General features: G+C 37.3%; 1 protein-coding gene across 2 annotated transcripts in view; it reads left to right on the top strand.

The window, feature by feature from the left end:
• The window catches only part of prkcbb (protein kinase C, beta b), a 113,130-nt gene that overhangs the window by 61,380 nt on the left and 24,639 nt on the right, over positions 1-27,111 (top strand). For both annotated transcript variants that reach the window (XM_042722905.1, XM_042722896.1), the window contains exons 9-15: positions 12,154-12,294; positions 15,537-15,710; positions 18,295-18,386; positions 22,076-22,138; positions 22,724-22,862; positions 23,532-23,612; positions 24,125-24,232. In XM_042722905.1, coding sequence (XP_042578839.1) covers positions 12,154-12,294; positions 15,537-15,710; positions 18,295-18,386; positions 22,076-22,138; positions 22,724-22,862; positions 23,532-23,612; positions 24,125-24,232 — 798 coding nt within the window. The remainder of the gene's footprint in view (positions 1-12,153; positions 12,295-15,536; positions 15,711-18,294; positions 18,387-22,075; positions 22,139-22,723; positions 22,863-23,531; positions 23,613-24,124; positions 24,233-27,111) is intronic.

The raw sequence follows: 27,111 nt of genomic DNA, 5'->3' as shown, positions 1-27,111 counted from the left end.
GAGTTTATTATTATTAGGGGCCAAGCACCGAAGGTGCTTAGGCACCTATTGTATCCGTTACAGTGATTTTTTTCTTCCGCCGCAAGTCTATGGCAGCCCATAGAACCGCCTGCGGGAAAGTTGTATAATTTGGCACACTGATAGAGGACAGTGTCAACATTAACCATAGCAAATTTGGAGTCTCTAACTTCAACTCTCTAGCGCCACCACTTGTCCAAAATTTCAATATATTTATGCTAATAACTTTTGAACCGTAAAGCAGAGAAGGAAAATTATTTTTTCCTCTGAATCCTTGGCTCATGCAGAGTCGAATGGACCCCAAAATTCAAAAATCGCAAGGTTTAGTTTTTTCGCTATTTTCAATTGTTTGAAAAACCTACTTTTTCGAACTCGTCCTAGACAGTTAGTCCGATTTTCACGAAAATTGGCTCAGATCATCTTCAGATGATGTTGGCAAAAAGTTATGGAATTCAAGTTGATTCGTCCAACCGTTCTTGAATACCTCTCGTAAACAAATTCTACAAAAAGCACGCAACAAAAATGCTTGTGAGGCTATAACTCCACAACTGTTTGGCGTATTGAGACCAAACTTGGTGATTGTTGTAACAAGCATGACTTGAGACTACCTGCAGTGTTTCGACGCAGCGCCACCTAGTGGTCAGGAGATACGAAAAATGCATATTTTTGCTTATAACTTCTGAATGGTTTGGCCAAAAATCACAAATTTGATGGGTCATGTCGAGTCGAATGATATCCAATTTTCCCATGTCAGCCATTTTAGGTGTCGGCCATTTTGAATTATGGTTTAAAATGCTGTATTTTTTGAACGCATTATCGTATCGTTATGAAAATAATTACAAAAATCTTCGGCTCCATGCCCTGAAGGTACTCAAAAAGTTTGGTGGCAGCGCCACCTTGTGGTCAAAAGTTATGATGAAATTTATAAAAATGCTAATAACTTTTGCTTAAATTAGCCTATTGTAACCGGACTGATGATGATAGATTCCTTGGATCATGATGAGAACACCGATAACAATTTTACCAATATTTGCTGAACTTCCTGTCCACCATTTTGATTCATGTTGACAACCTACTTTTTCGAACTCCTCCTAGACCGTTAGTCCGATTTTCACCAAATTTGGCTCAGATCATCTTCAGACAAAGCTGGCTAAAAGTTATGGATTTCGTGTTGCTACTCGCAACGGTTTTCCGTTTGAGCGCATGAACAAATTTGCTGGAAAGATGCCAAACTGCAACTGAGAGCTGTATCTCTGTAAAGGTTTGACATATTTACACCAAACTTTGCATGTGCCATTGTCACCTCACACTGAATACGGCACATCAATTTTGTAACAGCGCCACCTATTGGTCAAGAGTAATAAACCATTCATTAACCCCTTAATTATTATAAAATTTCCAAAAATGCTAATAACTTTTGATTGCATTAAGCTATTGTAATGAAACTGGTCTCAAAATATTCCTTGGGTCATGCCGACAACAGACGTATCAATTTTTTAGTGGGAAATCTGAACTCCCTTTCCGCCATTTAGATTTATGTTAAAATCCTACTTTTTCTAACTCCTCCTCAACTGTTGGTCCGATTTTCACCAAAATCGAGTCAGATCATCTTAAGACTGTGCTGACAAAAAGTTATGCATTTCGTGTCAATTGACAAAACCGTTTTCATACAGCACCGTTACAGATTTTAGGCACAGTGGCAAAATGGTTTTGAGGCTATATCTCTACAAAGCTTTGACATATTTGCACCAAACTATGTATGTGTCATTGTCACCTCACACTGACCATGCCACATCAATTTGGTAACAGCGCCACCTATTGGTCAAGAGTAATAAACCATTCATTAACCATTAATAATTACATTTAAAAAATGCTAATAACTTTTTATTGAATTAGCCTATTGCAATGAAACTGGTCTCAAAATATTCTGTGGCTTATGCCAAAACATATATACCAAATATGCCAGAGTACGCTGAACTTCCTGTCCCGCCATTTTGATTTATGTTGAAAACCTACCTTTTTCGAACTCCTCATCAACCGTTTGTCCGATTTTCACCAAAATTGAATCAGATGATCATCAGACTGTGCTGACAAAATGTTATGGATTTTGTATCGATAGACAAAACTGTTTTCGCATACTACAGCGACGAATTTTCAGGCATGATGCCAAAATGACACTTCAGCCTGTATCTCTGCCAATGCTTTGGCATACTGACACCAAACTTTGTGTATGCCATTGTCACCTCACACAGAACACACCAAAATGATTTGATCACAGCGCCACCTGTTGGTCAAAAGTGATAAGCCATTTAATCATATTACCAGTGCTTATATTTATGATTTTTCCGCCATTTCAATTACAATCATCCTAAATTTGCTGTAATTGTGAAAATCTCTGCAAAGCTTTGACATATTTACACCAAACTTTGTATGCGCCATCACACTGACCACGCCACATAAATTTGGTAACAGCGCCACTTATTGGTCTGGAGTAATAAACTATTCATTAATTATAAACTATGAAATTTTCAAAAATGCTAATTACTTTTGATTGCATTGACCTATTGTAATGAAATTGGTCTCAAAATATTCCTTGGGTCATGCCGACAACATACGTATCAATTATGTCATAATAAGCCGAACTTCCTGTCGGCCATTTTTATTTATGTTGAAAACCTACTTTTTTGCATCAACCGTTGGTTCGATTTTCACCAAAATCAAATCAAATCATCTTCAGACTTTGCTGACAAAAAGTTATGGATTTCATGTCGATAGACAAAACCGTTTTTGTACAGCTCTGCAACTAACTTTAGGCACGGTGCCAAAATGACTCCAAAGCTATATCTCTTCAAAATTTTGGCATAATGACAACAAACTTAGTGTGTGCCATTGTCACTTCACACAGAACACACCAAAATGATTTGATTAAAGCGCCACCTGTTGGTCAAAAGTGATAAGCCATTTGATCATATTACTAGTGGTTGTATTTATGTCTTTTCAGCCATTTCAATTACAATCATCCTAAAATTGCTTTCATTACTCATTGTTGCACTTGGTGTGATGCTCCATGCCATGCTTAGCTCCTCAATTTGCCACTGGAGTGCTTGGCCCCGTAATTGCTGCTTGCAGCTATATTTATCATTATTATTATTGTATGAGAAATTATAACGCTCTCACGACTCATTTCAAAACCTAGTAGCCTCACGTTCTTCTGTCTCTATAGACAAATTTGATAATATTATATAAATAATACATTTATTTAATTTTAGAAATTGTGTAATTTTATATTACTATAAAAACAAATTAGCACTTTTTATAAACTGAAACTATTTATAATATATTATAAATAGTTTATTAACTATTTATTTTGCTTATGTCAATCTATTATTATCACTACTACTATTTTTATTATTACTACATAAACTCAAAATTATACAGCTTACAAGGCAAAGTTGTTTTGGAATTATGGAGCAGCCTTTGTGTCTGTTATGCCTTAAAACACTGGCTCTGTAGGCAGTATAGCTTTAGAGCAATTCTCTCATAGATCAGCATCACATCTGGTGTCTTGTTCAGATGTATGTTGTTTGATTGTTTGCCAGCTAAGAATGAGAATTCCTAGCATGCTGTGGTTGTGAGGGGAAAATGCTTAGGCTCTATTTGAGAGCATCAGGATGGGAGATGTAGGAAAGGCTAGCGAGTCAGTTCCTTGCTATGGGGTCTTTGCGGTCAGGCAGGTCTCAGCTGAAAGGTGGAGGGGGCAGATGAAGGATTGGCCTGTTGGCACTCATATTGAGCTCATTAAGGCCGAGGCTATATCAAGCTACCTGCCAGCAGCTCCATCACACTTGCGCACACAGACTGACCGGCAGGCCTCCCTCAGGATCAGTGTCAGTAACACAGAGCTGGTCACTCCTGTTCCTGTGCTGTAGGACCAGAGCGCCCACATCACGCAACGCTCAGAGCTGTAGCCTCATGTCAACTTTTGTTCCTGCATCGTGAGCTATAGCCAGATTTGGCTCAGCATGAAAACAGAGATGGGGAAATGACTCATTATCTCACACTCATTTTGGATCAACTCCTGCTATATATGGATACAAATGTTTCTATGGACTAAGCGTGCCAAGGGGTCAATAACGTGACATACTTTTTTTTTTTTGTTAATCCAAATTAAATCCTTTACATTATTCAAATAGAACAGTTTCTCGTACAAATTATTTACTTTCAAACTTTATTTTGACAAAGCTGCACACTCATTAACATAAATTTAAGTACTCTGTTCATAAAGGTGTTTACCACACTGCAAGTTAATCACAAAAAGTCACCAACTAAGTAATCTCGCGTAGCCAGACCTTCAGACTTAAGGTCTGGAATTCATGGCAGCTTTCATTGGCCAAGGCCCGCCCATGAGGCCGTTTGACTGACATGTCAAACAACCAATCACAGTTCGTTTTGTTCAGTGACAAGTTTTGGGATCTCAGCGCGGTTTGTTCAGTGAAATGTTTTGGTGGTGTGTAAGGTTATCTGAATTATTTTATGGTTTGTATGACTCTATGTTTAAATATTTAGAATACTTTTGAAAATTCAGAGTTTAGTTGGTCTTGATAAGCGCTCGTCGTCACAGTTGTAAACACGACGGCTTTCTTCTTTCGTGAGGGGGTTTGGCGCCACGGTATGTTTGTTTAACTAATGAATTAACTAATGTTAAATAATGAAGCCCTAATGTAAAGTGTTAACAAACAATAAAGAATCAAAACTCTTTCAAACAATATCAAGGGCATGTTGTAGTCCAGATTAAAATGTAAAAAAAAAGTTTGAAAATAAATAAAAAGTAAAATAAAAAGTATTTGAGCCAGCAATGAACACCATAGCAAATCCACAAATCTGAATGGCTATTTAAATCTATTTAAATATGTTTTAGAAAATAGCAAAGCTGCTTTATTTATGGGGTTTCCAGGGTAAGGGCTGCATTTTCTGCAGTTTAGCGCCATCTGCTGTCAGAGAGTGAATGTGCTTTCATTCAGCGCGTCTCTCACGTGTTCCCCAGTGTGCTTCTCATGCGTGCTTGTTTACATAAGAGTGCACACGTGCATACAGCAGTGTTGTGCATTTTGACCAGTTGATGGGAAAAGTATTTTTAAAATGCATTCCAAATTCTGAATAATTTGTAATATATTATTATTCACGGTATTTAGAAGTGCCCACGATAACAATATCGTGCATATTCATTACCGTGATATATGGCATTACTGAATATCAGCAGGTCTAATCATATCATATCATATCATATCATATCATATCATATCATATCATCAGTGTATTATATTATGAAAATGAAGAACTATTGCATAGCAATATGATAAACGATAGTAGGTAACTATTCATTTATACAAAAAAAAAACATAAGAATAAGTACTAATATTTTCCAAAACCCCACTTTGAAACCTATAGGGGTATCCAAACTTTTAGAGCAATATAAATGTACATTAAATATTAATAATACTAAAAAGGTTTTTATTATGTATAATCATCTGTACTTACTACATTCAAAATAAATGCAAATCTTTTTAACAATCTGCCATGTGATTTTTTCAGTCAGTATTTCTATTATTTGGTGGGGGGGGGTTATCTATCAATTAGATATAATGGTAACACTTAACAATAAGGTTAATTGGTTAACTTCTTTAGTTCACATGAACTAAGCATGAACAGTATCTCTACAGCATTTATTAATCTTAGTTAATTTCAACATTTACTAATGCATTATTAAAATCAAAAGATGTGCTTGTTATCATTAGTTAATACACTGTGAATTAACACTAACTAACAATGAACAACTGTATTTTCATTAACTAACATTAACAAAGATTAATAAATACTGTAATAAATGTATTGTTCATTGTTTGTTCATATTAGTTAATACATTGCCAAACATTATCTAATAGAACCTTATTGTAAAGTGTTACCAATATAATTAATTTTAAACTCTAGTTTTCCTGATCCACCGATGCTGAGGTTTTAATCCCCAATAAATAAATCTCTTTTTAAAGTATGGTATTTCAGCATATTTTAACATTTCTGTTCAAACACTTTTTGTTCATTTTCAACATTGTTTTTATGTGTGTGTGTGTGTGTGTCAGAGGTGTAATCAGAGCTGTTAAGTCGTCTCACCTAATAGCCGCTCTCCTGTTGATAGCATCTCCTCAACTTTTATTCACCTGTAATTTGACCTGTCAAGACTTGACCACCTCCCTCCACATCTCACCACTATGAACAAATGACTTCCTGTCACTGTTTAGCTCTTTATTTATTTTTTTTCTTCTTTCACCCTCCACACTGCTGTGCAGAAATGACGGTATTTGTGTGCAGTGAAGCGCGGTGAAAGCGACGCATTCAGCTCAGTGGAAATCTACCCACATTAGCATTTGTCTCCGTTCCTTTTTATCCCTCCCTTCTCATTCTCTCTCCTCCTCTCTAGCATCCTTCCTGTCTATTCTGGATCAGACAAATAAAAGTTGTCGCCACTGGGACGTCGGGCAGAGCGTTTGATGCTGTATGTCTGTGTGAGTGCGTGTGCATTGGGTTTAATGCTGAGCAGAATATGGCTGAGATGTTTGTCTCTTACAAAAGAAACACTGGCTTAGTCCAGAGATGAGGCTTTTAGCTGGATACAGAGCTAATCGCTCGTTCACGCCCAGCAATCGATGGAGGAGTCAGAGGTGGATAGCATTTTTTATGGTATGTGTGTGTGTATGTGTGTGCAGAGATCAATGCCGCCACTCAACTCGTGGTTTTGGCGCAGAGACAGAGCTTCTCAAATGGCTTTTCCCCAGAGGCCACACGTCCCTGCCCACATATCTACAGAACCACAACATTCAGAGTGAGAGATGGGGAAAAACTCAACGAGATATGAAGATTAGAGGTATTGTTCAGCCACAAATGAAGATTCTGTCATCATGTGCTCACCCTCATTTTGTTCCAAACTTCTGTACCTATTTTTTCCCCCTGTGGAGTGCAAAAGGAGAAATTTAGAATAATGTGCTGGTTGCTCTTTTCCCGGCGATTGCTATGAATAGAAACTGGACCCTTCACGGTTCAAAACGGAGACAAACCATCATAAAAGGATCATAAAAATAGTACATATGACATGCAGTATTATAAAATCTAAAGTGTTATGGTAGTGTGAGGAACACAGCAAAATATAAATTGTTTACTGACCAATGTTTTCATTGAATTCTTGAATATTTCAAGTTTGTGCTATTCAGTATATAGCACACAAGTCATCTGTTTTATGATACTTTTGAGTGCTTTTTAAAGCTTGAAGGCTTCAGTCCATATTCACTGTCACATTTGAAAAGAGTAGCCAGCACATTTTTCTAAATGTCTCATTTTATGTTCTACAGACCAAGTCAGTCATGCAGGTTTGGGATGACATGAGGGTGAGTAAATAATGACCGCTTTAAATGAGATAAAGGGAAGCAGACAGGTAGAAAAAGAGGCAGAGATGTGTGAGTGAGGCTGAGCACTGGGCTGTGTGTTTGTCTGCAGGGACAGTGTGAAGTGTGGCGTCTGAACAGTAGGGACTGGGTTAATGGAATTCCATGCTAGACTGAGCTGCTTGCCAGCCTCGCAATATGGCAGCAGTTTGGAAATTAAAATTGAATGTTCTCCAAAAGGCTGTGAGAGAGAGGGCAGTGAGACAGGCATGTGTAGGATAGGCCGAAGAGACCCAGGCAATCCTACACATTCATTCTGCTGGGAAAAAGCAATGGAATCATGGGAAAAGTGAGAGACATGCAGAAATTCATTTGGAATGATTGTAAAGGTGTCAGAATTGAAATCAGCTCAGTGTATTTTTAATTACAGTCACCTCTTGTACATATCACAGGATGTCAGTGACATGCGTAATTCAAGAGATGTGAGCACTTCATAAAATGGCTGTTTGAAATGAGCAAATAATATAAAACAAGTTTTTTCAGAGACACAGTGGACAAAACACATGCTCTAACATGTTGGAGGGTGGCATTTACAAACCCGATTCCAAAAAAGTTGGGACACAGTACAAATTGTGAATATAAAAACAGAATGCAATGATGTGAAAGTTTCAAATTTCAATATTTTATTCAGAATACAACATAGATGACATATCAAATGTTTAAACTGAGAGAATGTATCATTTTAAGGGGAAAATAAGTTGATTTTAAATTTCATGGCATCAACATATCTCAAAAAACAGAGAAAACGCCTGCGCTTCTGGATCATGTTTAGATATGGCTTCTTTTTTGACCTATAGAGTTTTAGCCTGTAACGGCGAATGGCACGGTGGATTGTGTTCACTGACAATGTTTTCTGGAAGAATTCCTGAGCCCATGTTGTGATTTCCATTACAGTAGCATTCCTGTATGTGATGCAGGGCCCGAAGATCATGGGCATCCTGTATGGTTTTCCGGCCTTGACCCTTACGCACAGAGATTGTTCCAGATTCTCGGAATCTTTGGATGATATTATGCACTGTAGATGATGATAACTTCAAACTCTTTGCAATTTTTCTCTGAGAAACTCCTTTCTGATATTGCTCCACTATTTTTCGCTGCAGCATTGGGGGAATTGGTGATCCTCTGCCCATCTTGACTTCTGAGAGACACTGCCACTCTGAGAGGCTATTTTTATACCCAATCATGTTTCCAATTGACCTAATAAGTTGCAAATTGGTACTCCAGCGGTTCCTTATATGTACATTTAATTTTTCCGGCCTCTTATTGCTACCTGTCCCAACTTTTTTGGAATGTGCAGCTCTCATGAAATCTAAAAGGAGCCAATATTTGGCATGACTTTTTTTTGTGTCTGGCTTTCAACATTTGATGTTATCTATATTCTATTGTGAATAAAATATAAGTTTATGAGATTTGTAAATTATTCCATTCCTTTTTTACTCACTTTTTTGGAATCGGGTTTGTACATCTAATCTGTCTTGAACAGTTTCTAGATAACATCCCTTCTGTTGTTTCCTGTCAGTTCTGTCCCATCAATTAAAGGCGAAAAATCAAATTTTATTTTATATTCACTAATTATGTAAAAAATAAATACATTTTAAAATAGATAAACAGACAGATATTTAACAAAAATTAAAATAAAACATACATAGATATTTAAATAAAAAATTATATAAAGCAAATATTTAACTATTTAAATATTTACTATATTTAACTATTTAAAAAAATATATATTTAAATAGATATTTTTTTATAAAACCGATATCTGAATAAAAAAAAAATCAAGACAAATGTCCAAATAAATTTTGAATATTTAAATATTTAACTATTTAAATATTTTATACATTAACTATTAAAAAAAATGTTTTTTATATATATATATATATATATATATATATATATATATATATATATATATATTAATATTTTCATTATATATATTTTTTTTTTTTTTTTTTTTTTTCGTACATATTTACATATTTTAAAAAAAAAAAAAAAACGATATCTGAATAAAAAAAAATCAAGACAAATGTCCAAATAAATTTATCTTGTTTTAAGTATGTTTAAATATATTTAGAGGAAAACACGAGAGATACCAGTTAACATAGTGTCTGGAGAGCATAAAAAGCACAGTAAGTGAAGAATCTTGACGCACTGTTGTGTTTTGTGTGTCAGCCCAAGTGCTTTGTAAACGTGTTGTGAATGAGAAAAGCTTTTAGTGCGTGTGAGACAGTGTGTGTGTGTGCGTGACCTGTTGCTAGGCTGCTGTAGGTGTGATTGGCTCACAGCTGTAGATAATGGATCAGTTCTCAGTGGACTGTGAAGGAGAAAGTTGGTGAACAAGGAAATCGGCAGTACACTTCCCCTCAGCCTGCAGCCGACGGGGCCTAATGACTGTGCCCTGTGACCGCACACACACTTAATACAGAAGGAACCACAGACATTTACACAGGCTGTCTGTTATTCCGTAGCATGCCAGCTTGGGCAGTGAGATCCTTGCCAGAAACTAAACGTTCACCTAGAGAGAGTGAGAGATACACACACACACACACACACACACACACAAACTGCCACAGTTTAACCGACACACACCCACTTCCTCTGTGTCTAACAAACACTTTAGAGCTGTTTTACAAATGCTGCCAAAGACATATTTAATATCTCTCTTTGTATTATAGATACATGCTGTCTTTTTCGCACATGCACACAATAGCCAAAAATGGCTTAATCTGCAGTCTGGGTGACAGGTTTACCCAACGTTTGCTGAATCATGTGTTTGACTGATTTAGCAGGGATGTGATGAATAGACCTGCTTAAGAAATTCAGTAACATCAACGGAGAGAAACAAACAAGAGATGTCAGTCATGTCAGGCTGTGGCATAAATGTCCCCCACGAGGATAGTAAACCCTGAAATCACCTACATTGTGTAGACCATTAAACGATCGGAGGAAAATAAGAAAAAGACTAGAAATATAGATGTGATGGTGCTTGGATAGACATATGGAGCAGTTGTTATGTTTGTATTTGCTCATGCAATTCCCCACTGTATACTTGCTCTCTTTTGCTCTTTCACTATTTTATTGGTCTTTCCTCATTACTGCTCTCTCAGTCTTTAAGAAAGTGTGCATATATGAAGACAAGATGGCTAGATTTCAAAGATTGAAGCTTGTTTCACAAGTGCATACATGCTGCAGTAATGTTAAGGCTTAGTTGTCGCTGTCAGCTAGTTAAAGACTAAAAATGAAAGCCAATAGCTTGAGTCATGGAGAATGTGCTTAGCTTTTAATAAACACTAAATGTCTTGATGAAAATCTAAAATGCTAACAAGATTCTGTATGGATGCACAATATATGTGCAATATGTCTAACTTGTCATGCTTTGTTAACTGAATCTGTGCACCCAAAAAATCTTTTTATGTACAAATTGGCGCAATATATGTGTACCACAGTAAGCCAATATTATACATTTTTTATTTTATCAGTATTATATACCAACATATATGCATGTATATTTTAGGGATGAATAGTATGTTATATTTTATTAGTTACTGGCTAATATTCGATTTTTTAATTGGTCAATCTTAAATATTTAATGACATACTCATTACTCCTGTTTTTACATTTAGATTTGCTGTCATGTAATGCTTATTGAAAGGTAAATGTAATCCAAATGTAAAAAATACTAATAATTTTTTGAAACACATTTAATCATTTAACAACACTATTAAATGTAATCAAAATGAATATCCATTTCTCATATTGAATATTGCAAAGTTGTGATGCCTAAATTTACTTGCTTTTAAGTAGTCATTACTTTATTTATTTAGACAATATAGTATAGTATTTTAATATTGTCCTTTATCTGTTTACAGCCGTAACATGAAAATAAATATCAGATTATTGCAAAGAATGGAAGCCAGAATTTTAATATTGGTGTGTCTATACACTTTCAGTGTTCCAGTAAAAAAGATACTAAAGCTTTCACAGGGACAATACCCTTTCGAAAGGTACACCTCTGTACCTTATTTACTGTTAAGCGGTGATATTAGTACTATAAATATGCATGTTAGTATGTAAAGTGTACATATTAGTACCTTAATAGTACCTAATATTAGTGCCTTTTGAAAGGGTACTGCCCCAGGGACAGCTTCTGGACTTTTTTTGTCTAAAAGTGTAGGTTTTTGCAATGTTGGTTTTAGGAGTAGGGGAAAGAAAACATCATTAGCTCAGTATAAAAAAAATAGAAGTCAGTATTTCACCACTAAGCCACGGGGAAGTCGTGGCCTAGTGGTTAGAGAGTTTAACTCCTAACCCTAAGGTTGTGGGTTCGAGTCTCGGGCCGGCACACGACTGAGGTGCCCTTGAGCAAGGCACCGAACTCCCAGCATAAATGGCTGCCCACTGCTCTGGGTGTGTGTTCACGGTGTGTGTGTGTGTGTGTGTTCACTGCTGTGTGTGCGCACTTTGGATGGGTTAAATGCAGAGCACGAATTCTGAGTATGGGTCACCATACTTGGCTGTATGTCACGTCACTTGCACTTGCATGAAAGTAGCCTCCGTGCTAGAAAAACAAACGTGTGTGTCTGTGTTTTTTCTGACCCCACTCTAACACGAGCATATTGTTTCTTTTGCTCTTTCCCTACAGAGAGCTAAAATTGGTCCCAGCAAAAAAGATGGCTCTTCCTCCAACACCATCTCCAAATTTGACAGCAATGGCAACCGGGACCGCATGAAACTGTCCGACTTCAATTTTCTCATGGTGTTGGGCAAGGGCAGCTTTGGAAAGGTAACTCTCGCCCTCTGTCTCTCTCTCTTTCTCTGTGTGTCTCAGGTAGGCTCACTGGTGCTTGAAGCAGCAGGTAATCTCGAGCTGTGAGGTCACTCTAAACAACTAAGATTACTGGAACGCAGGCTAAAAGACAGCGAGAGGGGAAATAGGAGGGTGAGTGGGCTCATGTTCCAGCTGCTGCCAGTTGCCATGGCAACAGGATTTTAAAATGATATTGATATGTTGAGGTGTAGTGCTAGACCTCTGTCAGCATCATTAGCCAAGACTGTTTGATGTCGTCCACATCACGACAAATTAAACATCAGCCTCACTGTTGCATCTGACAGACTGACCTGTCCAGTTCAGTGCTGCATCTTCATTCTCAGAGGCTACCAAACGTCACACACAAATGTCTGTAGGCCTACGTGACTCTAAGGTTCTCTGCAATCTCATAGATTTGTGTTCAGAGAGCAAAGTCGGTGCTGAAGTCAGCCAGAACTTGCATTCTGAAAACAAATAGTGATTTAATCAGTACTTGTTTTCCAGTAAAAAATTCTACAGATCCTTAAAACATTAAACACGTTTTTAAGATTTTGGATGAAAGCATATGATATTAAGACCTTGATTTCTTACCTCATTCCGGTGTAGGCAACAGTAAACACAGGATGAGCTGTGATGTCTGATTTTAGGTTTAGGTTTAGACAAATGGACCATTAACACTCTATCTACAATCTCAATCAGGAGTGTCAATGGTCCACTTGAGAGATAGTTGGCGGTAATGCACTTATAAGTTTGCAATCCGCCAATAAAGCCACAAGAAGAAGATGATGCAGGCTACTGTGAAGCGCGTTCACAAAAGTTCTAACAGTTCGGACATGTTAAAAAATATATTTTAGAATAGTAAATGTGAGACTGGCAGTGTTGATATTTCCCAGTGATTTTTAAAAATGGCGCTTTGTCAAAAAGACTGTAAATTTCCATAATGATGAGCTTTCAGCAGAGGGAGCTTCAAAAGCTGACAGATGTGCACTTTCACAAGTCCAGTTGTGTGATTATGGGTTTGAAGCAGATCTCCCAGTTGGAGACATGATCATTGATCAGTATCTGTCCTTGAATATGCTGATCCTGGAGCAGTTCTCATCCAGGGCCTAGCAGATACTTTTGTGTGGCTGCACTAACTGACAATGTCCTTGAGACTTTGGAGCACTGTGTATCTTTTGTTCGATGTGAGTTTTTCTAAACAGGTATGCAGCGGTAATTAATGCGTTGGAATGGATATGACCTGCTTGCTATTCTGCCAGAGTAGTGTGTGTGTGTGTGTGTGTGTGTGTGTGTGTGTGTGTGTGTGTGTGTGTGTGTGTGTGTGTGTGTGTTAGGGTGTAGAGCCTTTGAGGAGCAGATGGTGTCCTCTGTAACGTTGAAGTGAATCGCTTTTCTTTTCCCATTGCCAGTCACAAGGTGTCCATCTGGGGCTGTCTTTACACTGAAATAACTCTGCTCATTTCAATATGTGCATTTATTTTCAAGAGGGAGCTAAATGGCAGAGCCAGACTGTCCGTGAAGTTTCTTCAAGCATTACTTTTCCTCTGTCAGGTTTTTCTCTATGTGACCTTGTCGCAGAATGAGTGAAGGTATTTGAGAAATGCTTTCACACACTGATGAAGTGCTATTGGTTTGGTGACAAGAAGTACTGTGGCTGTGTCAGGCATATTGGATTGGGTTTAAATTCATCACACACACGCATAAAAGTGTTGGGGAGATAATTTGAATCTGTAGCTTTCCAAACTACAAGATACACATATATAGTTATGATACAGTCAAGCTACTCTTTCCACAACCTGGAAAACATGCCACATAGGAACACAAATTGGTTAATTATTTTTTTTAATTGGTTTATTTATATGAACAAATTCACTGCAAAGAATCAGATTTTCTGGCACTCCATATATGAGAGAGAGAGAGGATATTTTAGAAGAGCGTGTTTGTTTACTGCCTTGTCGTGCTACGCTGCCATTAATTGAAAAAAAGTAGCTTGTTATTGGAAAAGATACACAGTTTTGAAAATGGTTACACTACTGTCATGCTACTGAAAAAAATGACTTCATTTGCATGTGGATGTAATGTACTATAGTAAGACAAGCACCACAGTGCACAACTCAAAGTTTGAAACGTTGTATTTGTTTTCCTTTGGTATTGATTGAAATCAGTGTTTGATTTCATTCATCTAGGTCATCTATGTTTCAGCTATGTTTGTATGGTAACAGGTGTTTTAACAGATGTCTCAATATTACAGAAAATTTTTCTGAATGGCTTGACTGTTCTGTGCTCAGTGGAATTATAGTTGTGATTTTTTTTTTTTTAATTGTAATTTTTGCAATTTATTTTACAATTAATTTTTTTTTTTTTTTTATATTATTTATTTTATTTTTTTTTTTTTTTTTGTTTTTTTTTTGTTGTTTATTTTTTTTTTTGTTTTTTTATTTGATATTTTGATTTGTTTTATTTTTGTGTGACGATGGTGAAATTAAGTTTTAATGTTGTCTATCTGGCAAGTTTTATTTACCATGTAACATCTTTTTTTCTTTCTTGCTCATTTTGGAGTCATAAAAATGTATGTTGGATCAATTTTATATATATATTAAAATGTTTATACTTTTTAATGTTTATGATATTAATCTCTCACTTATTTATTTAATCTTCCCTCATTTCTATTGCTCTTTGACTCAGTGCAGTCTTTTTACTCTACTTTTTGAACTTTCTCACTCTTTTTTCTTCCATTTTTTATCCCTCTCTCTCTAGTTGTCTTTTCTCTTTAGTACATGCAGCTTCAGGCTCAATCCTAAAAATGAGCACAATTAAAATCTGCCCTCCCGTCACTCAAGATTTCCTTCACCTTGCCATTGTGCCACACTCAGATCTGCTCCGTATTGTCTTCACATGTGTGCGAGAGCTTCATCTCTTCTGTCCATCATTTCTCTTTGTCTTTTACTGTATATCATCTGTGCCTCAACTGCAGCTATGTTCTCTGGCAAAACATGCCCTAAACATGCTAAGAATGAGTGTAAACACTGCTGTATTGATCCACAGTCAAAGGCCAGTGTATCTTCTGCTAATAAATGAAGCCCATGTGCTGTGTTACAGTGTTTCTTTGCTTATCTCCTCCTGCTTGCTCACTCAAATGCTTCAGTTATGTGTTTGGTTACATAACTCTGAACATCCCTGTTACCTTCACGCTCTCTCTCTCTGTTTGTCTTTTTTAGGTGATGCTGGCCGAGAAAAAGGGAGGTGAGGAGCTGTTTGCCATAAAGATCCTGAAGAAGGACGTGGTGATCCAGGATGATGATGTAGAATGCACTATGGTGGAGAAGAGAGTGTTGGCCTTGGCAGGAAAACCACCCTTCCTCACTCAGCTGCACTCCTGCTTTCAGACCATGGTACTGCAGCTTCTTGTCTTGTCTCTTCTCACCTTGTCTCGTCTCGTCTCTTCTGCTGTCATCTCATTTCATGTCATAGATTCATCTCGCCTCCCCTCGTCTCTTTTGCTCTCCTTACTTCATCTTCCCTTGTCCTCTTCTCTTCTTCTTATCACATCTTGTCTCATCTCTCCTCATTTAATCTCATCTCATCTCTTCTCCTGTCCTCCATTCATAGCATCTCATCACCTCTCCTTTTCTTCTCAACTCATCTCCTTTTTGCTCCTCTCTTCTCTTGCTCTTCTCAATGTATATCCTCTGACATAAGCTTAAGCGTGGGCACATGTCACTTTGTGTTCTTTCATTTTGTAGCACATGACCAAACACACATACGAACACACACACACTTGAATCCGTCCCTCCCCATCCCCCACATGCTGCTTAGAGACTGCAGTCATTTATACATCGACAAGAATGGTGTTTGTGTGTGTGTGTGTGTGTGTGTGTGGTCATGGGAATGTGACATGCTCACAGGGGGGCAGCGCGCCACACACTCATCTGTGGCCGCAGCAGAGCTGTGACAGGCAGCATTGTCGTCTCTCAATATCCAACTGAGCTCCGCATGAGCCCCTGTCACCGACAGCAAGATAGCAAGAGATGGAGAAATCGAGACAGGAAGTGAGAGTTAAAGGATAGAGAGGACTGAGTCAGAAACCGAGGAGACTCTAGGGGAGGAAAAGATTGTGACGTCACGCGGCTGAAGCTCTTTTATGGCTGATTTTTCTGGAACTGCATTGGATATCAAACGAAGCTACGTCACTAAATCATCTCCTCCTTTGCTCACGTGTTCATTAAGAGCAAATAAAGCCCGGTTAGCTCCGAGATATTCGAGTGGGGTGTTGGGAGGGGATTTCTTTATGGAGAGGGATCAGTCACAGGAGGTATTTGACAGCCAAACAGCTGCAGTCATATAGATTATCCTCAAGCCTATAATGGGGAGTTAGTCAGATGTGTGTGTATATGTGTGTGTATGTGTGTGTGTGTGTGTGTGTGTGTGGATGTGTATGCTGATGTGTTGTAGTCGTAGGGGTTTAGGTAGTTGGTGTGTAGTGGAGTGAGGTAAAGACTCTTTCCCGCCTGCCCTCTTTCCTGCCTGACAGTGATGGGACCTCCTTTAAGCACTGCTGCCTAGCAGTCCGTCTCCCCCTCACACTCTTCATCACTTTCAGTCTCTTAATCCTCCCTGACTCTAATTCCCCTGACCATCACACACACACACCACCACCACCACTGCAGGAAATTACACCACCAGCAACTGATGCAAAATAAGCCTCATCATTACAGGGAGAAAGCCAATAAAATGGAGCCCAGGGAAAATGTGGCTGAAACTTGCAGATATGAAGACGTCCAGCGTGTTTTGATCTTTGGATTTTGGCCCTGGGATTTGTCTCGTGTATTAGTGTGAGGATGTGCAGTAGTGTGTGTGGATGTGTTAAAAATGTATTATAGACTTGTGCCACTAAAAGCAAACATTCTTGCAGGGGGTTGAGTGACAGTAAAAGTAATAAAAAAAAAAAAAACATAAAATCTTACTGTTATTATCAGTACTCAGAATTATATTTGGATAAATATATGAATAAATTTAAATATAAATTAATTGTCTGGGCCAGTACCTTTAAATGAATCAGAAATATACAACATGTCTACCGTTGTCTGTTTCCTGATTTTTTTTCTTTCACAGAAACAGACAAATTCTGTCAAATTCCCAAATGAATGACTCCTTTGAGCTGATTCTTTTTTAATGAACCCAAAATATACAACATGCCCGATGGAGCCCAGTTCCCGGACAATTGACCCTTACATACTGAATCTTTTTTATTAAATCAAAAGTATACAGCATGTCTATAAGATTATTGAATGTTTTTCCCCCCAGTAAATCAGAAACGTATAACATGACTAATTCTGTCTAATTCCCAATTCTCTTTAGTGCATCAAAAGCATTCAGTGCAAACAGTTTAATCCAATTCCTGAGTAAATGAATCTTATAAGCCAGTACTTTTCTAATGAATCAAAAATAAATGATGTGCCCAGTATTGTCCAGTTCCCGGACAAATGAGATTATCCTTTTTAGTAAATCATAAAAATACAGCATATCAAATTCCATCCAGTTCCCAAATGAATGACTCGTATAAGCCAATTCTTTTTAGTGAATCAAAAACATTCAGTGAAATGTTCAATTCAGTTCTGAGGTGAATAAATTTTTATTCACCACAAATGTCAACCACAAATAGAATGCTATACAGTTGCTGAATTACTGTAAATTACTTTTGTCATGTCCAATTCAAAATGAACCAAGAACTGTTTTCTATTGTACTAAAGGAATCATTAAGAAACCATAATCGAATTGGTACCAAAATCTACTATTCCGTCTTATTTTATTCTAAAATTTATTTTGACACTCACTTGACACCAAATAATAAAATAAACATAAATAAACTTTTAGAACAGCTCTGTGTTGCAAGAGACTTCAACCGTCTTACTCTCTGTCATCTTTTTTCACTGTCCTGTGTTTGTCTCTTACCCTACTGTCTCCGTGTATCTACAGGACCGCCTGTACTTTGTCATGGAATACATCAGTGGTGGGGATCTCATGTATCATATCCAGCAGGTCGGCAAGTTTAAGGAACCCCATGCTGTGTGAGTACAGTTCTCATCTTTGTCGCCATTAAGTGGCCACACTGCAAAGATGTGGCATTTTCAGATTCATCAATCAAAATCAGATGAATGGCTAATGTTACTGACCGATGATTCCTTGGAGTCGATGGTGCACCAGCAAGTTGATGCATTCCCCAATATTAACTGTTGACTTCAAAGAACTTGTTCACAGATTATTTCACTATGAGCTCACCGATTAGTTCATCGATGAGCACATTGATTAGTTCATGATGAGCTCACCAATGTGTGTCAGTTAGTGGAATGTGAATGTGGTTGAACTCATCCAGTTAACACTGTAGAATGAACAGGTGCTTTCCTTGTTATTGCACAATTGGATGATGGGTTGAAAGGAGGGACATTCATAGGGCAGAAAGAGTTTCCCGCTGTGCTGTGTTGTCACTTCAAAGTGACCTCAAAGTAGTTTGACCCACTCTTGCTGCTGCCGCTCCTTCTCTTCCTCTTCCTCAGTGCCCTCCTGTTGGAGATATGAGGTGTCTACTCAGCATAATTCATAAATAGGTGTACGAAGGCCAGGTCAACCTGCTTCCCCCATCTCTGACTTTCTCTTTCACTCTTCTTTTTTCACTCACTCTTATTTCGCAACTCTATAGAGTGCTGCAATGATGTCATATTTTTGTAGGTCAACCAAGCACTTCTTGATAATTAAATGTTTTGTTCTTCATGATAAATTTTGTAGCCAAGCCACAGACCATAGACTTTACTTCAAGCATTTAAACATAAATAGATTTTAAAAACCTGTTGACTTTCGGGACAATGGACCTGGAAGTGCTAAAATGCTAACTCATTTCTGTGTTTTTGGCCTACAAGAATATGTCTTCCCTGCAGCACTTTATTCATCTATTCATCTCTCCTCCCTGTTGTTTAATGAGGTATTGAGTTGAGGCAGATGAATAAGAGGAGATATAGAAAGCCCTTTTACATAGTGGTGTGTAAGAGGTTTTGTCTACAATAATATTGTAATTGTTATTTTAAAAACTAAACTAACACATGCCTTGATAGTACACAATTTCACTTTACAGTGAAAATGACCCCAAATTCAAGATTTGGGAGCAAAAATGCCCCATGCGAATTTTTGTCTTATATTCATTTCATATGATATAGTTAAGCAAAATCACACAAGCAAGAGTGATGTTTTACCAAATATCAGCACAATTTGCAGCAGAACGTAATATTGATTTCATACAACAGTTTATTAAACTAGATGACAATATTATTATTCAATACTGTTTTTCCAACATAAATGCTTCCAAATAAACCCACAAAAGAACTGTTCTGTGTCTCTCTCAATGGTGTTCCATTCCTGAATGAATCAGCATTTTTAACAAATTGTGTTAGTGAATGGTTCAATGACTCATTCATAAAGACAGTCACTTTCTTCGTTCCTGAATTAATCAGTTGTTTGAATGATTGTATTTTCTTGACTTTGTTCAGGAGTAAGTTGTCCATGACAGGCCTAAACCAGTCAAGGAACCAGCACAAAAACTTACTCAGCAAAATATTGTCTAATAATTGTTATCAGCAAAATTCCCAAAAATATCAAGACATAATTTTTGTCAACATTGCACTGATCCGCACACCCCTACTCAAGTAAATAAAACTCAATATTTTTTAGTTTAAAAAAAACTAAGACTTGTTCTCTTACTAATAAAGTGAACCCGGAGCATTTTGCATTCACAAAGCACAAGTGACTTTCTGATATAGTCTGAGTTCATTTAAAGTGATAACATCCAAGCCGAAATTCCTGTGAACCACCCTGTAACTAATTTGAAGAAAGAAAGAACCTTCAGCAAACAGACAGGCGTTTGAGGGTGATCTCTGTATGGGCAGTATCTCTTTGGCAATAGTTGACTGAGCTGACCTTTGTGGTAATCCCGTCTCAGAACCACGCTCTGTCTCTACATCTAACAAGCTTCATTTCTATTTGCTCTGCTTTCAGCTTGCTGTCTGCCCTTTATCATAAAGAATTAGCCTGTCTCTGTGGAGGAGTGCAGTGTTATCATTGTGTTGGGTATGGAGCTCAGTGCAGTTCAAAGGTCAGGGTGATTAGGAGTGCCCAATGACAGGGAGGAGGACGTGGAACAGTTGCAGCATTTTGTAGCTGTTGGTAATGGAATAGATCCAGGTTTCCAGATGCAAAAGCCCACAATGGTTATGGAACTGCAGTGTGGCCATTTATTTGCTTGTATTATGATATAATGAGATTCAGTCATATTGATTCTAAGATACAATAATTATTTTCTTGTTACTTTGCACTTCCTCCCTTATTCTCTCAGTATATGCATATAAAGCCATCATTTGCTGTGCACAAAATGTACACAAACGTCTTGTCTTAAACGAAAAGCCATTTAGTGACTATTAGCACAGATGCTAATAACACAGTGTTAAATGTGGCAGACAACTGCTGAGTTTTGTGAATGAATGTTATCAATGTTTTAAATCAAGAAATAAAAATGTAAATTATTTTCAGTTTAAAATAATTTTTTTTAAATGTAGTTGAATGTAACAACATAATTACACTAATTAAAATTAAACTATTCACTTTTAAAACTGACAAATAAAGGTATGTATTAACAACAGTTTATTTAAAAATGTTTCAAGCATAGTTGTATGTAGAGAAAATACAGTAATTATTATAAAAGTAACCACTTAAAATTGACAAAAAAATAGACGTTTACAACTGCATTTAAAATGTTTAAAGTGTAGTTGAATGAAACAATTCCAGTAATCATAATATATAAGTAACCGCTTTTCAAATTGGCTAATATACGTATATTTACAGCTGTTTATTTAAAATGTTTAGTGTAACAAAACAATACATTTAATACATCACTTGCCATTTTGACCTCTTTATATAATTCATGCTTAAAATGTTAAAATTTAACAGTAAAATAATGCATTAATAATTTTTAATAAACAAGTTTTTTAATTAATAACTGATATCTTTTTATTTTTATAGTCCTCCAAAGAAAGGAAGCATGTTTGAAAAGATAGACAGTGAACTAATTGATATACAGCACTGTAACAGTGTCGTTAGTGCCTGATTGCAGGTAGTTAGTGAAGGTTTTGTGCTGAAATACTTTATGTAAAAGTGTTGTAAATGTTTAGTGAAATCACCTCTATCTTTCTCTCACTCTGTCTGTCTCTCTCTCTGAGTGGTGAAAGCCAGAGACTGGTTGCCGCTGTGGCCTGGAAACAGAAGTTATCTTTTGACATAATCTGACTCTGTAGTGAGGCCTGTTTCCTGCTCCACCCCCAGCTGCATTAGTCAGTGAACACGAATGCTAATTCTCTTCAAATGTTACTCTAAAATATAGGACAGAAAAACACGCCACCTGATAAATAAGAGATTACTGCATGCTTGTATTAATAACAGATATCTGGTTTGCTTTATCTCTCTTATGTCTTTTCTGAGGGCAGAGCTCCAGTTTCCAGGCTCTCAGCAGAAAACACACCTCTATCAGACTGTTACATTATTTATTAGACAGATGTCTGCAACACTCAATGGACAGTCAGACTGATAAGACAGTTTATTTTTTGGTAATGACCACCTGGCCCAGACTTCTGGCCATGAAGATTGTCCAAGAAAACCAAATAAACTGATTCATCTCCTGTGCTCAGATGTTCATCTTGATGTGTGTGTGTGTTTTTAGGTTCTATGCTTCAGAAATCGCCATAGGCTTGTTCTTCCTGCACATGAAGGGTATTATATACAGGTGAGTGAGAAGTGAGAAGAGTCTCCTGATAAAAATTGACTGTTCAATATGGCCACCACAAGGGTCTTAAGAGGTGCTGAGATATTAGACAATTTGCTTCCAGAGCAACACACACCAAAACACACTTGCTTACACAGAGGAATTGAACTTAGTCAGAGTCGATGCTGTATTCAGTTTGATGCAAACAAAAAAAATGGCCTTGAGGGATGGAAGTACTTGTCCGTTCAATTTTTTGTACTGTTGTTTAACTGGGAGACGATCATTCAGCCAGTTGAAACATTGGCAACACAATAAGTCTTTCCAGAATTTTTTAGTGGACAAAAAACATTAAACATCTTGAGCTGTGATTAATTAAACGTGACCTGCGACTTTATAAAACAGTGAAGTGTATTGAATTGTTTTGTGTTTCATTGCATTACAAAAAAAAACATTTTTGAAAAAACCACAAATTTTCAATTTGATAATCCAGCCCCCAAATGAAACCTTTCTACCTTCCTTGAACAACACACTCATTTTCTCACAATTGTTCCTTGTTCTTGCTTGTTTGTGTTCTCCACTGACTCCTCTCACATCTTTGTACATCAGAGATCTAAAGTTGGATAATGTCATGTTGGACATGGAGGGTCATATCAAAATTGCTGACTTTGGCATGTGCAAGGAGAACATGTTTGATGGAATCATCACCAAGACCTTCTGTGGGACCCCTGACTACATCGCCCCTGAGGTGAGCGCTCAAAAAGTGTTCTGAGTGCCCAAATGTTGGATGAGAAAATAGAGTCAGTGGCCTACATTTGTGCATCTACCAGGGCTTTCACTACTGTACCTGCACATGGTCTCACACATACCCACATAGACTAATTTAAGTTCCTCTAACCTTACAAATTTGTACAGTGTTGTTTCTAGGAAACAAACTCAATTCAGTTCTACACAACATAAATAATGTTTTATTAAAAGTAATCCATTCAATATTAACCATTGTATTGCCATCTCATATACATCATGAGTTCGTATTGGAGAAAACGGGTTCGTTACCCAGAGGCAGCGTCATGCAGTAGAGAGTTACGTTAATTGGATATCTCAATGAACACCATATGGTACTTCTCCGAGATGGATTCATATCAACAACACACTCCTAATCCAAGACACAACATGCTGTTTAAGAGTAAAGGAATTTGAGTTCATCAAGTCCTCAAAGCTTAAGCTGCTTGTTTCATATTGTGTGAAAGACACTTTACAGTACATAAAACACATTGTAACACATTTTGAAAACACCATAAACACTTCTGAAACTCTTGACAGAGTGCACGGGTGGGATTGATATTAATATTTACAGTTGTCCTTGGAGTGTCACCCATTTGTAATTGGTTTTTTACACTGAATGCATCTGTTTCAGATTATCGCTTACCAGCCTTATGGAAAGTCAGTGGACTGGTGGGCTTTTGGAGTTCTGCTCTATGAGATGCTGGCTGGGCAGGTAAGAGTTATTATAACCCAGATCAAGAAGGCCCAAGTCAGGGGTTTGTGCCTTCTCTCATTCACTCTGTTTCATTTCCTCTCTGCTGCTTGCAGTAAATCACCTCTTGCTATCTCAAGGTCAGTTTTTATTAATTACGTTCTGCAAATCTCCCGAGACTAACGGCAAGTATTTCATGCCTATCAGGCTCAGTCAATTATTTATGAATTGTTCTGAAACAAGTCAAGCTTTGAAAGCTGGAGAAAAAAAAAAGTCTGAATTGTTTCCAGCGGAGAATGCTACTGCTGAGCTGTCATGACAAAAGAACGTCGTAATTCTCTTTTCTAGTCTCCACTAAACAAACAAGACTTGAAAAGGCACTTTTTTTGATGACTTTCAAATTTCCTATGTTAAAGGGACACAAATGGAAAAATTGCAAGCAAATGAGATATAATCCATGTTATTGTTGTCGACCAAACGGCATCGTCCTCTCATCTTCATGTTGTCTCTTCTCTCTATATCTCTTTCCAAAGCCCCCATTTGATGGTGAGGATGAGGATGAGCTGTTTCAGTCCATCATGGAGCACCATGTGTCCTATCCTAAATCCATGTCCAAGGAAGCTGTGGCCATTTGCAAAGGGGTGAGCAGCCAGTATACATCACATTCCTGAAACAGTATCCAACATCCTGTCTCACACTGCAAGAACATTTCAAACACAATTTGGTTATGATGATGATGATGATGATGATGATTATCATTTACTACTGTTCAGGGCTTGAAAACGGAAAGAAAAAAAAGAATCGGTTCACTTTAAGCAGAATTGATATTTCAATGTTTCTGTTCCTGCGATCCTCTTTATTATTACCATTCTAAAACTGGTTAAAGAAGAAGAAATACCGGTTAATAACATTATTTTTTAAAAATAATTTTCTTTGCCTATAATAGGCTAATAATAATAATAATAATAAAGTACATCTTGATTATAATTATTAAGTACATCTTTGCGTTTTCTTTACTCAAAAAGACAAAGAAAAAAAATCTGGTAGCCTATCTTAACCCATCATATTTTCTAGATTTTGGCCAAACGTAGGCTACTAAACAAAAGGAAAAAATCTATTAACACTTTAAAGACATTAAAGTATTTTTTTAAGATTAAAAATGTTTACAAACATTATAAACACAGTTATTAGTTTCTCTCCACAACAAATCCTTTGAAGGTAAGGCTATGCATTTAGGCAATAAAATCGTCAATCCAAAAACAAACTAATTTAAGGTGAAACTGATGCCTACCTCTCTCATTCGGCACAAATCCAAATGTTTACATATTTGCGACGTATCTGGATGCTAAAATATGATTTATTATAGGCTAGGCTTTGTACTTCACTTGCATCAACGTAAAACATCATCCTTCACATCGGTTATATAAGCACAGTGAGGCGGTGGTCACGCTGAATGCAAAAGATTGTACAATCGAGCAGTGTACCTTTTTATACGTTTCTAAAATGTATTTACGTTTCTGTATTTTCTGGAGTAATGACTGCCGAAAATTCTGCTTTGCCATTACAGGAATAAATGAAATTTTCAAATAAATCAACATAGAAAATATTTATTTTAAATTGTTATAACATTGTTATAACATTTCAGTTACATATTTATTGTATTTTGATCAAATAAATGCATAATTGGTAAGTAAAAGAGACTTCTTTCAAAAACATAAAAAAATCATTACCAGTAGGAATGGCGTTGATTTTATTTTATCAGAATACACTTTTTAAATGATCGTCAGTGGAGAAAAATGCAGCAAAATGGTATATCTATAACACCTACCAGCAGGGTCACGCTAACAAGTCACACCTTGTCCTGAGGTACTGTAAGTGGCTTTGAATGAAAAAAGTCAAAAAAGCAGCAGGTGTCATTGCAGTTTGCTCTCAGCAGCTTTGAAAAAAATACCACAGCCTCTGACCTATCCTATCAATAATCACATCACGGCCCTCTCAAAAATCGCCAGTTCTGTCTGTCTCTCCATCGCTATCTTCCATTCACTCTGTCTTTGTTATTAGGAGGCCAGTGCTGCTTCAGACTCGAGTGCTGGCAAGTGAAGCAGCGCGTACACGTGATCTTATTCTTTATTTGAGAGATCTTCTCTCCTGCAGATAAAAGCACACAAACATACGGCCTTACACAGCACTTATTTGGAATGCCAATGACTCCTGGCTGTGTGCAGGACCCAGGAGCTCAGCTCTGTTAGTTGCCAGCTTTTACTGGAGCATGGCTAGGCTGGTTTTGAATGGATATGAATGTCTTTTATTGTTTTTTTGTTTGTTTGTGTTTTTTTGCCCCAGCAAAACAAGACAAAACCGCAGAATGACAGGGGCATCTTAGTCAATAGTATAACGTATTCCCTAAAAAGTGCTCGAAAGGAAGCTCTCTCCTGTTTGCTTATTCTTTACATGTTTCTGTTCTTTCTACTTGTCACCGCGGTGCCAGAGCGAAGCATATGGCTGCTGAGAACAGGAAAAAAGAGTTTTGTAGAAGAATGAAAGCCAGGCTTGTGCATGGGTGCATTCTTAGGCCCAATCCCAATTCTATTTTATACACCTTCATCTCACCCCTTCCCCTTGCCCTTTGAAACAGAGTGTCAAGGGGTAGGGGTGTAAATATTCCCCAAACAATTGGGACACCACTACTATGTGTCATACGTCGTCTAGCTCTTACAATACACACACCTATACTCAAGTGCTTGAGGTGGACCGGTACACACCGGTACCAGCAGTACCAGCACTTCTATATATTAGCCTTTAGAGTACCTGCACTTTTTTGTGCGTACCGGCACTTCTGACATGTTGCCGGAACTCAGAGTAAAAGCGTCAGGGTCTGGGTGATTATATGATCCCATATATGATTAGAAAGAACACTATATAAATCACACTACCCAGGCGGGATCACCTCTCATCTCGACCAAGCCCGTGAATGAATGCAAGCGGAGTGTGTGTGGAGCGTGAGAGAATGTCAGGGGAGGCGCGCAGAGTAGCAGAATAATAATTAATTATTGATTACTAATTTGAATCTGTACTTTATAATGAAAATAATATCTTAAAATGAAAAGAAACAGGCTTTTGTGATCACATCATTTTAAACTGGTAAACTCCTGGGAGGTCCAAGAATCCAGTAAACAAATTCAAACAGTAAGTTCAAAACAGCACTAATGCAGAGAAAACAGCCGATTTCATCAGCGATTGCGGAGAGAATAGTGACTTACGTCTAGATGTCAGCAAAATTATTCTTTTCAGCGTGTCTGGCTTAAAAGAAAGAGTGTTTTATAATGAACACAGATTAAGCAGTGGTCAGAGATTTAGCGATTCTGAATGGAGCCGTATTATAGTAGTACAGGCAGGTGATTTAGTGGTTTTTGGCGTCTCCCTGGGGTCCAGTTTGGTATCGCAGATTGACTTGTGCTAATTCGTATTGAAAACGTTTATTTAAATATTGATTGATTGTGGAACTATACATACATTGTGA

Source organism: Cyprinus carpio, chromosome A3, assembly GCF_018340385.1.
Source record: "Cyprinus carpio isolate SPL01 chromosome A3, ASM1834038v1, whole genome shotgun sequence".
Lineage (NCBI taxonomy): Eukaryota > Metazoa > Chordata > Actinopteri > Cypriniformes > Cyprinidae > Cyprinus > Cyprinus carpio.
This window is presented reverse-complemented; position numbering and strand designations above follow the sequence as displayed.